Source organism: Bombus flavifrons, chromosome 1 (assembly GCF_040668555.2).
Source record: "Bombus flavifrons isolate JBK064 chromosome 1, iyBomFlav1_principal, whole genome shotgun sequence".
In the NCBI taxonomy this organism is placed as follows: domain Eukaryota; kingdom Metazoa; phylum Arthropoda; class Insecta; order Hymenoptera; family Apidae; genus Bombus; species Bombus flavifrons.
In genome coordinates, this window is record NC_138442.1 from 5,027,615 (window position 1) to 5,043,633 (window position 16,019).

A 16,019-nucleotide genomic window follows, 5' to 3' on the forward strand; every position below is an offset into this window, starting at 1 on the left:
GAATTTATATTATAAACTTGCATTATCATACTACAAATATATTACTCAATAATATTGACAATAATATAAACAATAGAATAGTTGTTTATAATAAACTTTCGTTTATTTTTTTATGATTTTCTTTGTCAATAGTGTGTATGCTACCTATAAAACACTAACTTTAATATAAATAGTAATTATACAATGGATTTAATGAATTTAAGATTGTATGGATACAAGAGATATATTGATAAGTCCATTGAAATTAATATTTAAAAAGTAAAGTTTAATTTCACTAACTTTTTTAATGATTAGTTACTTACATTAACTATTTCTTACTTGTATTGAATTATATAATTTTAAAAACATAAATTAAAATGGCGCCAAGAATAAACGCGCGCATTCATACATACACAAAAATGTGTATACATTTCTTTTGTACCACCTATTTATTATCCATAAACACTTCAAAGTTTCGACTAACGTAGACACTTGTTTCAAACAAATTCAAAATTATGTCAAACAAGAAATTATTGATTATTAAAAACATCAAGGATTTCATAAATATTTATAAATTGATCAACAATTGTATTTAACATTTTTAAATTATAATTTTTTGTTGACTATTCCTGAAAGAGAATTTAGAATACAGCATGTCTAGTATTCGCATAATAATAACTTTCTAAAAAATAATCGTATAGTTATTGTTTTGATCATTTATTCAAAAAGATTTCAGATCACACAACCATTGAGAGACCGTGTTTTGACATCTCATTGAGAGAGATGTTTCCGTTATATTACCAATTCAGATCGTGCAAATTTTTGTCTCACAACTGAAATGAATATAATAATATCTCTGATAATTTTTTTCGATTACCTAATTTCCCGCTATTTTCAACCTTCTTGATGGTTTCCTTGAAAAAGATATTCAATGCACGACTTTCTTTAATCTCCATATTACTAATAGCAGTATAGTACAACAGTAGTGTGAGATAATAATATTTGGTGTATAAGACTCACGTAATATATTCACTAAATATCATTTTCATGATTCTTTTGATTTGTTCGTTAAAGGTTAAAGAGTCCTACCATATATAAATATTAAATAAATTAATTTTTGGATTTAACAATAACAGAGATATATGTATATGAATTTACTTTTTAAATATAACTCGATCGGTATGTAAACGATCTAAGAACGTTAGTATCCGAGTCTTAAGATATAAAGTAGGTTTATCATCAATTTCAAGAAATGTAGGAGATTACATAAAAAATTGGTATGTATGAGGAAACTATTTCGTTTCATTCGAATAACTATAATTAGAAAATGGAAAAGACAAACTTTCTCTTAATTGTCAGAAAGTATAATATTTACGAGTATATAATCGTTTATTAATTACTCTGACACTGTAAGAAAAAAGGGACAAAGTCAATGTACCATCAGTATAAAGTTTTCTCACGTCACAAAGAATAGATTTTAAATAATCTCATCAAAGAAAAATACAAAGATAATTTCTTGATTAAAAAGTATCATTGCAATGTGCTTTTTTTTTAATTACAATGGTATTCGAAGATAGTAATAATTGAAAGACTTATATTTTATCATAAATTTTGATATCTTCATATTTAAGAATTGATAAATTATACTCTATTTATCAATGACTATCATTTTTAGCTTCTATCTAAAATTATTTATTATATAGATCATTACGACAATAATATCCAGAGATTTATCTAATTTTTTTTAATAAATGATTGCATTACTTAATCGCTATATTATATAATAAATTGTTATATCATTTATTATGATGTCAAATTTAATATGTATGTATGCAATTAAATAACCATTAATAGACCTCTATTATCAGGATGCTATACTACACTATCACAATGAGATTTGATTCAGAATGGTCATCGACTTCCTAACCTTAGAATTATTACCAAGCTTACCTACGTGCTGTTAGCTTCCCTCTCCTTAATTACTTAAAATTATTGCTTTGCATATCTATCTACATACTATTTTCTCAAACATATATCTAATTACACGAAATATACACGAAATATCCTGTAAATACTTTTTGATCTTGTCTACAGTCAGTCTGCAAATACATTTTATTATGAAAAATATAACTTTATTACAGCGCATTAACAAAATTTCTATATTCCATAAAAAATAGTATGTTTATTCTATGAACGAAAGGTCATTAACAAAATACATATTAAGAAAAACTGCATTCACATTGTGAATAACGTTTATTCATCATCTTGTACAACCGTTGTTTTTTCTGACACATAAAGACCATCCAAGAACTTCCTAATGTCCTTGTTCTTTACTGTTGTCGATTGCTGTATAAGAGCAGCTGAAATAAAAATAATTAATTATAATTTTCTCATAACAAGGATTTCTTTTCTGTATAAATGTATTAATTCAAATGGCTATTTACCAGATCGAGAAACATCTTCTAAAGAATTTCCTTCTATTATTAATTCGTCTTTCTGTTTGGCTGAATTTGCAACAGTCACTCCTGGTGCCATCTTTACACGACGAATGTATTTTTCACCCAGGAAGTTACGGATTTCAATAACTGTATTATTCTCTGTAATAACACAGTTAATGGGGAAATGAGCATATACAGCTCTCATTTTGTACTGATATCCTTTAGTCACTCCCTTTAGCATGTTTTCAATGTGAGAACAGACTGTACGGACAGCAGCTAGTTCCTTCTTTGTTCCAAACCATTTTTCAACTTTCAGTAACCTTGGACTTACCATCTGCAAAAGAAATAATATACTGAATAACAGTTCTAAGTTATATTATAACTTATTTAATATACTGTGTTAATCAGATACAGATATATCATTTATTAAAGAAATGAAGGGGAATCCAAAAATATCATCAGATATAATCTAAGTTTAAATATTTTTGTATTACCAATTATTTAAACTAGTTAGGTCTCTTTACTTACACGAATATCAAGTGCAAGGTGTTTAAAAGAACGTTTAAGGACACCCCTTGGTCCTTTCACAGTAACCAAGCGGGACTTGACTGTAACAGTCAGTCCCTCAGGTATTTTCACTGTCTGGTTGGTCACAATTTGCTTCATCCTGAAATGCATAAATATATAACTATAATAGATAAAACTTTCTAACATGTTTAAGAATTTTTATACAAAACATTTTTATTTAACTTAATTTTTAACCACAGAATAACGTTTACTGCAATTTGAGTAGGCAAGTATCATTTCCATGTAACGTGGAAAGTATGTATAATGTTCACTTCAATTTAATGCGTTCCATATTTTGCTTGGTAAGATAATATAAAAGCAAAAACAGAATCAAATACATATAATACATATGCTTTATTATTGATATTTATACTTCCTAGTATTTGTTTTATAATATATACAAAATTTGTAGATTATGTATTGGAACATCAAGTCAAATTGTCAAAAGACTTAAATATTATATAGATAAAAAATAATACATGACTATCTCCATTTTTAAAATTACAATACTAAACAATTTAAATGCATAAGTATATCAAAACATATTTACAGGAAAGTTTTGCTAATAAAGCAGATATGTTTAGGAAAATTGAAAAGTAGGGTTATACACAATTGTGATCAAAACGATCATTTTCCAAAAATATTACTTAGCCCTGCACAAACATGACAAACGATATCGAATAACACATATAATATGTCACAACATTGATTGCATTGCTAGATTGTTTCGGATTTCGTGCAAATGTTTTCTAGCCAAGATTTCATTACCTCGCACACGCTACAGTATAACCGGAAAAGACTGAAGCGTTAAGAAAGCATGTCTGTTGTGTTCTTGAATAAGTAAAACATATAGATAAACATATATATAGTGTTTTATTCTAACCATTTATCCCAATTCACCCTACAGGTGGCGTATTTCAAATTTTTCGAAATATCCTTTATTATGCAAAATTGCAATTTTACATGCAAACTATCAAATTGAAAAACATGAAATGTTTTTTAATTTAATATAAAAATAACTATTGTGCTATGATAAAAAAATAATTTAATGCTGTCAAATATTTTTTTTACATGTAATATATCTTTTTATAAAATAACTAGTCTTAGATATGATATTGTTCGTTACTTCTTCATTTATAAATAGTAATTATTATAAATTTTTAATGAAATTCTCGAATAACATTTTAAGAGGAAACAATCTATGATCTACCTTTTTCGTGGTCAAAACTTAAAGCTAAATTTTTGACTGTAAAATAGCCGACTATGTTACTGAAGAAGATGGTCCCAGTATTAATTCCTTTTGTGCGTGATTTTAGTTTCGCGTCTTATTTTGCATTATACGTAAACCATGAAATATATATCACATTCAAAAATTGAAAGTGAAAAAATTGGCCAAACATTGTAAAAAATATACGATACTTTTGTTTAAGAAATAAAATGTAGTTCTTTGGTTATTTCCCGGAACCAATAAATATTTTGAGTAAATCTTAACATACGTAAACATTTTAAATTCTTGTAAGTAAATTCATTATGTATGATATATATTTGTTGTATACATATATATGTATTACGCTATATTTATCACTATTAGTTTTCACCACACATTATTTTATTACAAATCTAATAATTATTTAGTAAATTACAATGAAACAATTTTTCCTCTTCATATAAAAAATTAGTGATATTATTATCTTGTTTTTCTTTCTTAATCAAATAATATGTGATGTCATGTTTGAATGCAAAGAATACATCATCAAGTATTTTTATTTAAAAGGAGTAAGCTTGAAACAATCGATGCAAAAGGGGATTACAATATATGAAAATAAATATGAAGATCTTCCCATGTTCAATACACTGAATACTGAAGTAAATGATATATTGGTAGAATTATTCATAAATTACTTTTGTTCAAACATATAAGTAATTTTAGTTGTATAACAGTAGGCTCTAGTTTTTAAACTATTGAATAATACTTTTAATTGAAAATTTTATAATTTCTTTCACTAGAAAACATACTGAAGTTTTTAAAAAGATACCGAAATATGGATGATGAGCTCCAAATAAATTTTGTTATAAAGGAATGTATAACAGATATAGATATTAAACAAGAACAGCCAAACACTTATGTCTCTAGTAAAGATAACAAAACATCTGTACAATCAAATGAAACATTAGATAAGAAAGATTTGTTGATAGCAAGATTACAAGGCAAATTGCTAAACAGAAAGAATGTATATCGTATTATGAAAGTATAGTACAGCTTATGAATTGTAAACTCATGAAATTGAAGAAAGTTTGAAAAACTCATTAATTGTTGAAAGAACTTGATTTGTAACTTTGGTAAACAGAATATAGTTGTTCCTTAAAATATTAAATATAAATAAATAAAATTTATATTAAAAATATGCATATTTTTTATATTTGTACTGACAAACATATGTATATATAATAAATCCAATTTTTCAATAATAAATATTATAATATTAAGATGTAAATGTATGTAACAATCAATATATGTATCATGTAGAATTTCATGTTTATTAAAATTTTTTTAAATTCCTCTTAATACATAAAAATTTAAGGCGAGCTAAATTTTTCTTAAAGGTAAAACTTATTCAACTTGTATGTATAACTAAGAGGTAATACTATTATTACACAGTGAATATACAGAAATTAAATTATATAAAATATAAACACACATCAGATAATCTTGAAATCATTATGAATAGAAACTGTTTATTGTTACTACAATGTAACTATTATTAAATGTATTGTGTTGTATTATAGTTATCAAAAACTATTTTTCTTTTAAGAATTTTGTGCACTTTAGAATTGTAGATGTCTCATTAAAGATACTACTTCTTATGTGCTGTTTTATTTTGTTTTATCTTTAAATATTCTGTATATCTCATTTGTTAAAATCACATTAATTGAATAAAGTTGTACATATAATTTGCTCATCAGTATTATTGTGATTTGTATAGATTATAAAATGTTGATATAACTAAGTTTCTTTATATATCAAACACTGTTAAATTTAACATGTCAAAATATAATGCATGATTAAAAAAAGAGATTTGTGCAATGTTTTTAATAGATAAATTATGTTGAATATTTAAAAAAAAAATATTGATTTCTATTGACCTTAGTTTGTACTGTAGTACTATTTTCGACAGTATATTATTTTCAGTAAATCTTTTAGTTAAAAAACTAAATAAATTTATATCTCTATGATATTATTTATTCTGAAGAAAATGTAACGGTAAATAATTTAAAGAAGTCTGATATTGTATACAGAACTTCATTTCTAAGAAACATATATAGATATCAAAAATCGTTAGAAAGTACACAAAATACAAAAATTTAATTTATTCATTATTTTAAGTAGCAATATACGTCGTCACGCAATATCGTGCGTAAAAGAAAGTACTAAAAATAATATTACAAAATTTAAAATAAACTGTATTTTACAATACTCGTCTACTAAAATAAAATAAATAAATTTATTAGTAAGAGTAACAGAAGACAACTCTTTAGAAATTCAAAATCAGTTTTTTCCTGTATCATTTGTCTAAAAAGTATATGCTATTTAATTAATTCATATCTGTCAAGTTCAACTACAAACTAATGTTGCGAATGAATATAATGTATTATTGTTCTAATTCATTGAATGTTAATAAGGTACAAGCATCGTTAATAATTTAGAGAAAAACTATTGCCATATGTGGGAGGATTAAATATTATGCGACAAATTAATGTTTCTTTAACGCACAAGGAAAGTATATCACATAGCACAGAAATTTAGATATACATATTATCAACATTGTATATTGCTACTTGAAAAACGTTTACAAAATGCAGCGCTGAAAATTACGTCTTCACACTTACTTTACAGCAGTATTATAAATAGTATAATCGTTGAGTCTCGTATTCTTTTTCGACTTTCTTACCTTAAAAAAGGTGATAGAACATAATAATATACACGTTACAAAATCAAAATGAAAATGCTTATAAAAAAGTCTTTGCTTATTCGATTCTTAGAATTCTATCACACAATTGCGAGTTCTTCACAGACTCTATATTTCTGCGCGATAGTACGAAATTCTATACTCTTATAGAGCAAAAAATAGAAGTCTCACGAATTCTGGTCCGCAAACAATCATTTCAGCGGCGAAAATTCAAATTCTGCTTGTTATTCATATGTATACAAGCAAAGAGGTATTTTGTCATTTTACATCCACATGGCATTTCTACTAGTAATCAGCTTGCATAGATAATCGTTGATTATTACTTGGCTTCAACGGCGTTGTACAACGACGTGCGTCTGGAAATCTTTCGTAATATCTCTCCAATCTCAGGTACTTCACAGTTACTAAATGACCTGGAAGAGATAATATTTATATATATGTATAATATTCATATAAAATCATATATATCTATATATCTATATATATATATATATATATATATATATATATATATATAGGGTGTCATAAAAAATCTTAATGTCAGATGGAGAGAAAGGATCAGCTGTTTCATTGTTACCAATATATTTATTGTTTTTGGACATTTTTGTACAGGAACATTTTATGTCATTTTGATATCTAGAATCGACGCTATAAATATTCCTCTCATATTTTGCAATACCCTATATAGATATATTAAGAAACATTATATTAAAAAATTGTGTAAATACTTACCATCAAACCAACATCCATGTAAAGCCCTATAAGCTTTCCCTGCATCTTCTTGTGACATACACTTCATGTATACACAACCTTCTCGACTACCACGATCTATACGGATATGAAGAATTTTCACGCCCTCTCCGCATTTCTCTAAAATAGCATCTTGTACCTTTGTTTCCCAATCATCTTCAAATTCTCTAAAAAAATATATATGTTTTCATACATACGAGAAATATGAAAAAATATTATTAAAATACTTACACATCAGCATCAAACATATGCCTTATCTTCAAGCAGGGTGTCGGCGAACAAGTCAAACTATTCACAGAACCTTCCATTGTTTCAAATGCTTGACCTTGCCATACTTTAGACTTTTTATTTAGAACAAAATTCTGGCTGTTTGATTTGTTAAGACTGTTGTTAGGTAACCAACGCCACACATGAAATTCTTCCCCCGAAACCTGTTGTACTTCTCTTCGAATTCTGAAATCATGTAGTTTTATTTAAAACATAGAAATGTATGTTAACTAATATAAATAATAAAAATAATAAGGAGACTACGGATTTTTATGCATTTATAGGAAATTTAATGTGTTCATAGGAATATAAATTTATATGAATATCCGTAATATACTAATCAAATTTATAATGTTTCACTCGATTTGTACCTAGATTCATTTTCGTCCAAAAATTTAACTGCTTTTTCCCAAAGTCCAGCCATCTTTTTTCGATCTTTCGGGGGTATAAGATTATCACGTACATGATTTATGGCAAGAAAACTTTCTTGCGTAGTGCCGCCAGATGATGCAACTGCCGCATTTTGATGGTGCATCTCGACCATGTTAATAATGTCACTAACAAGTTTAAACACTTCTCTCTCGGTACTTTTCTTATACCTTATATACCAAACGAATAATTTCTGCATCCCTATAGCTGCTAGGACGCCTGAGAATATATTGCAATATTATTCATATATAGCACTGAATTATTATAATATATAATAATTGAATTAGTATAATATATATAAAGTACAATATATTTTCAGTCTATCATTATCACACACATGCATATTAAGCTTCGTGATATAGCATGCACAATAGAATTGCAAAACCAACATTATTAGTAATAACAAAGAGAAAATTTACTAATGCGACGTAGTTACAGCATTAAGATACTAAACTTGTAACAAAATATAATACTTTAGAACATAACATTATCACGTTATTATAGAACCTTATAGAGTTATATTTTCAACAAGTTTCTTCCCATAATAAGTCGGTCAAAAATTTACCAAGTGACACAATTAGAAGGGAGGAGAATATGGTGAAAAGCTTATTCTTGATAAGACATTGCATCGGCAACTCAGGGTTCATAATCACCATTCCGACTTTCCCACTTAGACGAGTAGAAAATAATTTATCCTGTAACAAAAGGGTGCCTTTTTCTTTAATTTATATACATTAGAAAACGCGGAAGTAGAAAGATAAAGAATGATCAATAAACTGTTTTACAATACCAAAGAATCCAAAATGTCACCAGAGTTTCCACTATCGTCACTTATATCTATGAGAGAAATGCCCCATTTAGGATTCTTTATAACGAGTAATTGTGCGTTTTGCAAATCTTCTTTTACCTCTAAACTCTTCTGTATAGAAAATTGTTTTATGTATATACAATATAACAATGTAATACTTGATGTTCCATTTGAATCAATTCAACATACCACTTTATTATTTGTAAACATTTGCATGATCTCTGAATCGGTCAAATAAGGAGTTTCACTGGAATTGTCGCATATCATGGACACAGCCTTTTTCGTTAAAATCGGTTGAAGTCGCTTCAACAATTGTAATACGGAATCTACATTTTCTTTCATTACACAGCTAGCTCCAGGCGCTTCACGGTCATCTCCAACAAAACATAATGGTATGTTGCTATCTACAAATTGAAATATAAGACTAAAAACAAAATTATCAAGAATTATAATATATATATTCTACAATATTCTTTTTATTTTTGTAAAAGAGATATCGTATGTATCTTGTATCTATTTCATGCATATAAAAAAAGAGAAGAATTTTTTGAACAATTTAATCAAATGATAATAATATAAAAGAAATAGGATAAAATCATTATAATGGGAAAGGAAATAAAATATCAAAATTAATACATTGGTAATACTTATTATTTTATTATACATGTTAAAAAAAACAATACATATCTTAAACAGACTATTACGAAACCGATTATACATTATTCAATGTTAAAGATGAAATTTGTATAAAACGATTAAAATCCACAAATTATTAGAATTAATTGTAATACTCATGAAATTATGAATAAATTGTATAACAAATTAATGAAATGTATTTGAATAGAATTGTACGTTCAGATCTTGTCTTTAGAACTCGCAATTGTTATACAATACAAATTTATATATAGTACTCTTTAAAATGTTAATAATTATTTTATTCACATACATTGACAAATTTTTATTTATAATAAAAACATCGCGTATATTGCAACATTCTTGTTATTAATAATAAAATTTATTTAAAAAACTTTCCCACAAGCTGTTAGTTGAAATATATAATTTGCATTGTATATTTCTTTTCAAGTATTTCTCCATATGTATTACTTAATTGTTACGATTCTGAATACCTACCCGTTGAAAGTGATGGAAAGGTCTCTGCTTTTCCACCAAGTCCCATGTATATAACGGCAAGAATCCCGAAAAATAAAGCAAGTACCACTACCAAAATTACAGACACCATATTGTGGTTATTTCGTATATCTTCCCTATTTGTAGATGATGGTTTAAACATTCTATTCACTGTATCTCGAGATCTGTCGGCAAATGATGTTGTATGCCTGGAACTGAAGAAGATACACTTATATAGCTCTATAATATAAATATAGCTTAATACAAATTGTATTTATAATACAATTACAGTTGATGAAACCAATATAATGAGGTCGTAAATTAAAGCGTTAAGCGGTAACAGTCATTAATATAATTATACTTCGGACTTTTTGATATCTCATAGAAGCATTTTAAACAACAAATCATTAATAAATTGATACATAATATTTTTGCCTACAGTTTTCTATTCTGATCTCAATATATCAATTCCATCAAGTATCTACATACCTTGAACTGGACGTTGGATATAACGATCTTAGGGAAGAAAAATGACCATTTGAATCTTTTTCTTTTAGATCTGGTAAATTTGATGTAAAACGCGATGATGGACCTAAACAATAATATGTAAAATAATGAATTAGAAACTATCAAATATATACATATTGTATACTGATTATTTCAATTTAAAAGGACTTACTTTTTAAGCTAGATAAAGAAGAAGATGGCAAATTAGTAGACCTTGAACTAAGTCTCCTCGTAAATTCTGATAGGAATGGTGTTTCATAATTTGCCAAAATATCTCTTTGATTTGTGTCTGATTTTGTACACACATCTTCATTGATCGAGTGTATTGGAGAAATATTTGAATCAAAGAGTGGTTCACTATACTTATTATCTTTTATCGTATGAATAGATCTCGATTTTGAATCATAAGGTTTTGAACCCTGATCTTGATCAGAAACATTATGTTCATATGTTCTAGGCTCATTAAATTTTCCACTACTTGACAAATATTTAGGTGGAGAATATGATTTAGGTGGGGAGTATGACTTAATTAATGGGGAATATGGTTTAATTACTTCTTCAACAACATCTGAATCTGAACCAGTCTCCAAACCATCTGTTACACTTGATGTCTTACTAGTTTTCATATATTTTTTTGTAGTTTTTGTTATCGTACGAGTTGTGAATTGCGAAGAACTATCATAATCCGGCACTATAGGATCCTTAAATTCAGGATGTGTTATTTTATCTTTAACTGGATTTTTTGATATGTTTACACCAGAGGATGCTGCTACTGCTGGTGGTGGCATAGGATTTGCTAAAGTTTGCCTTCTATTACTCACTGTAGTCTTCTTCTTTTTGCTAGTCGTTGTACTTGTATCATCATCTGTATCCTCACTGCTGTACCTAAAATTTTATTACAAAACTCATAAGCTTAACCATTATCTCAAATAATGCATAACTATATAAGAATGCATGAACCTTTCATTGGAAAAATAATTGAGTAAAGGTAAACAAAAGTAATTACAAATTGAAAATATTCCATGTTTACTGACATTATTACATTACGACATTTAAATCAAAGATAATAAAAAAATTTAATGAAACAAATGATTTAAAGAAACATTGAGATATTGCAAAGATACTAAATAATAATAATAAATGATAAATAATTGCAAGAATACAATAAACTAAAAGTACCTGGCAGCCAATGAATGTCGTGACCCTGTGCCGCCTCGAGTTTCCATGAGATTTTTTAGCTTCTTTAAGAGAATCTTTCTAGTGGTTTGTGTTACCGGGCCCACTGGATACCCGTACTCCATCAGTTTGCTACGCAATTCCGCATCGCTCAGGGCATCCACCGACATTTTGTTTACAGTCAAAAAGCGGCTTTTCTCAAATGAACCCGGTAGAAAATGTTGCCTCGTGCGCGAAGCTTTTGCTAGCTACTTCTATGAAGCGTAGTGACGAGTTTTGTCCAAGGGCAGTCGTGCAATTGGAAAATTCACACTATCACTAAACCACACGTGTCCCACTTCTCAGGATATCATGAATATTTCACCATGATACCAAAAAATGTTAGAAAATGATCTTAGTTACAACTAAAAAATGGCGCAATTTTCTAACGGTCGTGATCACGCGCATACTCGTTCAACACCATTTCACGCTACTCAACCCTGTCATCCATAGTCATAGAATAAAATTTATCAAGATAACCTTACTCGAAACTCACGGTTTGGTATAATTTTTTTCATTCAAATTTCTCTCGTTGAAAATCAATTTAACGTTAAAGCTGTTTCTTTTTGCAATTTATTATATAATTATTTTAAATAATAATGTAATGATTGAGTTTTCTATTCATATAATTAATGGACAAAATATTGAAAATTTATTAATTCAGGAAAATTTTTCAATGATTTACATACACATCATTGATTTGTGATTTTTGGAACAGCATATTTCGAAATGTCAATGCTCATACGCTAATTATAGAACGCACATGTAATCGCGAATTACGCATAGGCTTTATTATGACAAAAGAAAAATAATACTATAAATAAATATTAATTGATGTTTATGGAATGTCGTACTTTTAGAAATGTAACCAGAGAAGTGAAACTTAAATAGAGATCTTTATTTCACCTAATAAATATGTGGTCGGCGAGCGTTAGAATATAAGTCAGAATCATTAGTTTTGCAAAAGTGCACTTATATATCTAAAGTGCGATGTAAGATCAACTGTTGGATTTTGGATATATTATTAGAACCATATTATTAACTGTATTATTAGAACCGCAAGCAAAAGAAAACAATGTAGAATATATAAGTGTATTCTACATTGACAAAAATTTGACTTCTACTTTTTTGTGAGAAATATTATAACAAGTATTTTCTTTGGATATTTCGTATATTTTTGTATCTTTAATATATTATTTTATCTAATTCGTCATCTAAGTTAGAATTCAAGTTTGGATCATCAATGATTCATGCGCACGTGCATTAATTTTGTTATATTTCTTAAATAGTTACAAAATTACAAAAATTATTATTGAAAATATACATCATAATTGTATTTCGTGATTTTGGTTTTATTTCTAGCAAAAATGGAAAGTCTAGCTTGGGTCACCAGAAACTCACATGATACAAAATACTTGGAGATTATAAATATTTTTTCAAAAGATAATTAATATATTACTTTATCACTTAATATCGTAGTAAATACAAACCATTTTTTACATGAGTATAATCGGGAAAACCTTCAATACGGCCAAGAGCTATAACAACTGGGCTCTGATCATAGATGTATTTATGAGAAACTTCCCTTATTTTATCTGCTGTTACTTTCTGCAATATAAAGATATTATTCTGCAATAAAAATATAAATTACTTAGTACAATGTGTTCTACCTCGTATTCCACAACCCTATGTTCAACAGGTTCATAACATCCATGTCTATACACGTTTTCAACAATGTCAAAGAAACGATTTACGGGATCATTTAGTATTAGTAAATCTTTTGTAATGCATTGATGAACAGCTCGAGATACTTCTTTCTGGGTTATTGTTGTGCATAATTTCATCCACTCCTTTTGTAATGCACGAACCATATACTATATAAATGTTACAAATATATAAATTGTTAAAGATACAGCTTTTTTTTCTCAATATTTAGGATATACCAAAAGAGTTGAATAGTCACAAACGAAATAACAGCCCCAAATACTAGTACTCTGTGCCCAATGATGAAAAAAGGATTTATACATATAACATAAGTCTGTATTGTATGCATAGTGGGCAATAAATGGTGCATTGTGATTTGCTCCACCTAAAAATATTATTATGAATATTACATATTAAACTGTACAATAGTTAAATATAGATTATTAACTTACCATCTGACTTGTCCCAAGAACCTACAATTTCTTTAGCTACAGTAAGGGCAATGCAATCTTCACGTTCTCTATAACTTGATCCTTCAAATCCTATTACTGCATATCCCATTTCATTATCATCATCTCTTAATCGCATTTCAGCAGCTAAATTGCACATGAAATATTTATATAAAAACATAATGAAGTAATCAGAGAGAGTAGTAAAGTTTTTTTTACCTGTGAACCGATATTCAATTGGATCTTTACAAAATCGTTGTTTGTTAGAAACTCCAAATGATGATTTATAATCCTCAATATTACATCCAAAATGTTTACAAACAATTCTTTGTAATTCTTTTAGATAAATAGATCCAGTGCAGACCATCGTCATATAACATGTTTGAAATAAACGATTACGAAATTTAATTAAATTTTTTGTAGAAAATTTTCTGCAAATGTAACATTACGATTAATGATTAAAAATATATACGACATCTATTACATAACTTTTATAATTAAATATTGTTTTTGAATTTTCATACTTACCTTACTATGTTAGTTGCAGGGTATACACTAATACCAAGAGCAGTATCCTGATATGCAATAGTTGGTAAATAATCCATTATAATTTTTTCTCTATCTGATTCCATCTCAGAAAGTTTTTTTAAAATTACAATTTTTTCTTGTGTAACATCTTTATCACCTAAAATATCAAGATGTAACATATTATTATATATTTTATAAAGTTCTTCCTCTTATATGTTACTAACTTACATATTACTCCATCCAAAATTACATTCGCAAATAACTGAATGAGTTTGTCTATTTTACATGAAAGCACTGTTCCATAAAAAAGAAATATATCTCTCATAGCAAGAGCTGTAACTTTTCCACCAATTTCTTCTATCATGCATTCTATTTCTTCTTTGTTATTGCATTTTGTCCTCTGTGTTGAGTATAGGAATTTAATATTAATTTTAATAAATTTTATAATATTTTTTTACTTACTCTGAAAAATAAATGTTCTAGAAATATAGCGCTACCACGTTCTTCCAGTGTTTCATACATTGCACCAGCTGGAATGAAACATCCTATGGTGGTAGTGAAAGATTTTTTATGTTCACATATAAGACGCATGCCATTATTCAAATAACAAGATTCTGTTGAGCTTTCTATATCAAAATGTGTATTTAAAGCTTTAGACATTTTTCTAGAAATGCCTTTAAAGTCCTGTGTCTTATAACGTTTACTTGAAATAGAAACAAATTCCTTAAAAATGAATTTGACATAGCATTATCTTTGTCAATATTTGTAAATGACTTAAAAAAGTTAATGTAACACATACTCTTTTTATATATTTATACATAGTACTGTCTTGAATCTGGAATAAATATTTTAAAAATGCTATTATTTTTACTTTGAATTGTCCATGCAAAACAATTCGCGTTATTATATTAACATAACAATTGAAGATATACATAAATATCTTGTTTTTTACTGTTCTTTATAATTTAGAAGAAAACAGATAATTTATAAATTTGATGAAATAGAAATTTTATTACGTGCAATGACATCGTTAACAATATGAAAAAGAAATGGAATGATGTTCTACGATACAAAAATCAATAACACAACAGTTTTTTATATATGGCTCTAATCCTTACATAATTTCAAATATAAAATAATACAACATACATATATAAAATAATAACAAGAAATGTATGTTTTATAAATGATGACCAATATATAAAATTTTGATTATGTTCATAAATAATTGTTAATGAATCAATTTGTACACATGTACATACGAGAATTACTTCATCAATAA

The 16,019-nt window shown here is 27.2% G+C and overlaps 3 protein-coding genes and 1 long non-coding RNA gene across 5 annotated transcripts; 1 reads left to right on the forward strand and 3 right to left on the reverse strand.

Moving 5' to 3' along the window:
* Positions 1 to 2,213: 2,213 nt before the first annotated feature.
* On the reverse strand, positions 2,214 to 3,816 carry RpL9 (ribosomal protein L9). Its single transcript, XM_069109986.1, has 4 exons — positions 3,753 to 3,816; positions 2,946 to 3,084; positions 2,424 to 2,751; positions 2,214 to 2,339 (listed from the first exon to the last, which is right to left on the reverse strand). The coding sequence occupies exons 2-4, from the start codon at positions 3,081 to 3,083 to the stop codon at positions 2,233 to 2,235; spliced, it is 573 nt and encodes a 190-aa protein (XP_068966087.1). The 5' UTR covers position 3,084; positions 3,753 to 3,816; the 3' UTR covers positions 2,214 to 2,232.
* Positions 3,817 to 4,065: 249 nt separating this feature from the next.
* LOC138184653 (uncharacterized) lies at positions 4,066 to 4,855 on the forward strand. The gene is made up of 2 exons (XR_011174369.1): positions 4,066 to 4,499; positions 4,759 to 4,855. It is a non-coding gene; the product is annotated as an uncharacterized LOC138184653 (long non-coding RNA).
* Positions 4,856 to 5,501: 646 nt separating this feature from the next.
* On the reverse strand, positions 5,502 to 12,523 carry MAN1 (LEM domain-containing inner nuclear membrane protein MAN1). The gene is made up of 11 exons (XM_069122697.1): positions 12,021 to 12,523; positions 11,014 to 11,726; positions 10,824 to 10,926; positions 10,338 to 10,549; positions 9,396 to 9,610; positions 9,189 to 9,317; positions 8,964 to 9,093; positions 8,341 to 8,617; positions 7,934 to 8,155; positions 7,685 to 7,869; positions 5,502 to 7,365 (listed from the first exon to the last, which is right to left on the reverse strand). Exons 1-11 carry the CDS (start codon positions 12,185 to 12,187, stop codon positions 7,238 to 7,240), a joined length of 2,481 nt encoding a protein of 826 aa, XP_068978798.1. The 5' UTR covers positions 12,188 to 12,523; the 3' UTR covers positions 5,502 to 7,237.
* Positions 12,524 to 13,523: 1,000 nt separating this feature from the next.
* Positions 13,524 to 15,643, reverse strand: LOC138184642 (mitochondrial-processing peptidase subunit beta). 2 transcript variants are annotated; one of them, XM_069122760.1, is made up of 8 exons: positions 15,200 to 15,643; positions 14,966 to 15,137; positions 14,738 to 14,894; positions 14,429 to 14,640; positions 14,213 to 14,356; positions 14,000 to 14,145; positions 13,727 to 13,930; positions 13,524 to 13,664 (listed from the first exon to the last, which is right to left on the reverse strand). In XM_069122760.1, exons 1-8 carry the CDS (start codon positions 15,395 to 15,397, stop codon positions 13,524 to 13,526), a joined length of 1,374 nt encoding a protein of 457 aa, XP_068978861.1. In that variant the 5' UTR covers positions 15,398 to 15,643. The 2 variants fall into 2 exon arrangements, with proteins under 2 accessions (XP_068978861.1, XP_068978871.1); XM_069122770.1 differs by lacking the exon at positions 13,524 to 13,664 and having other exon boundaries at positions 13,815 to 13,930; positions 14,020 to 14,145.
* Between the last annotated feature and the right edge of the window lie 376 nt (positions 15,644 to 16,019).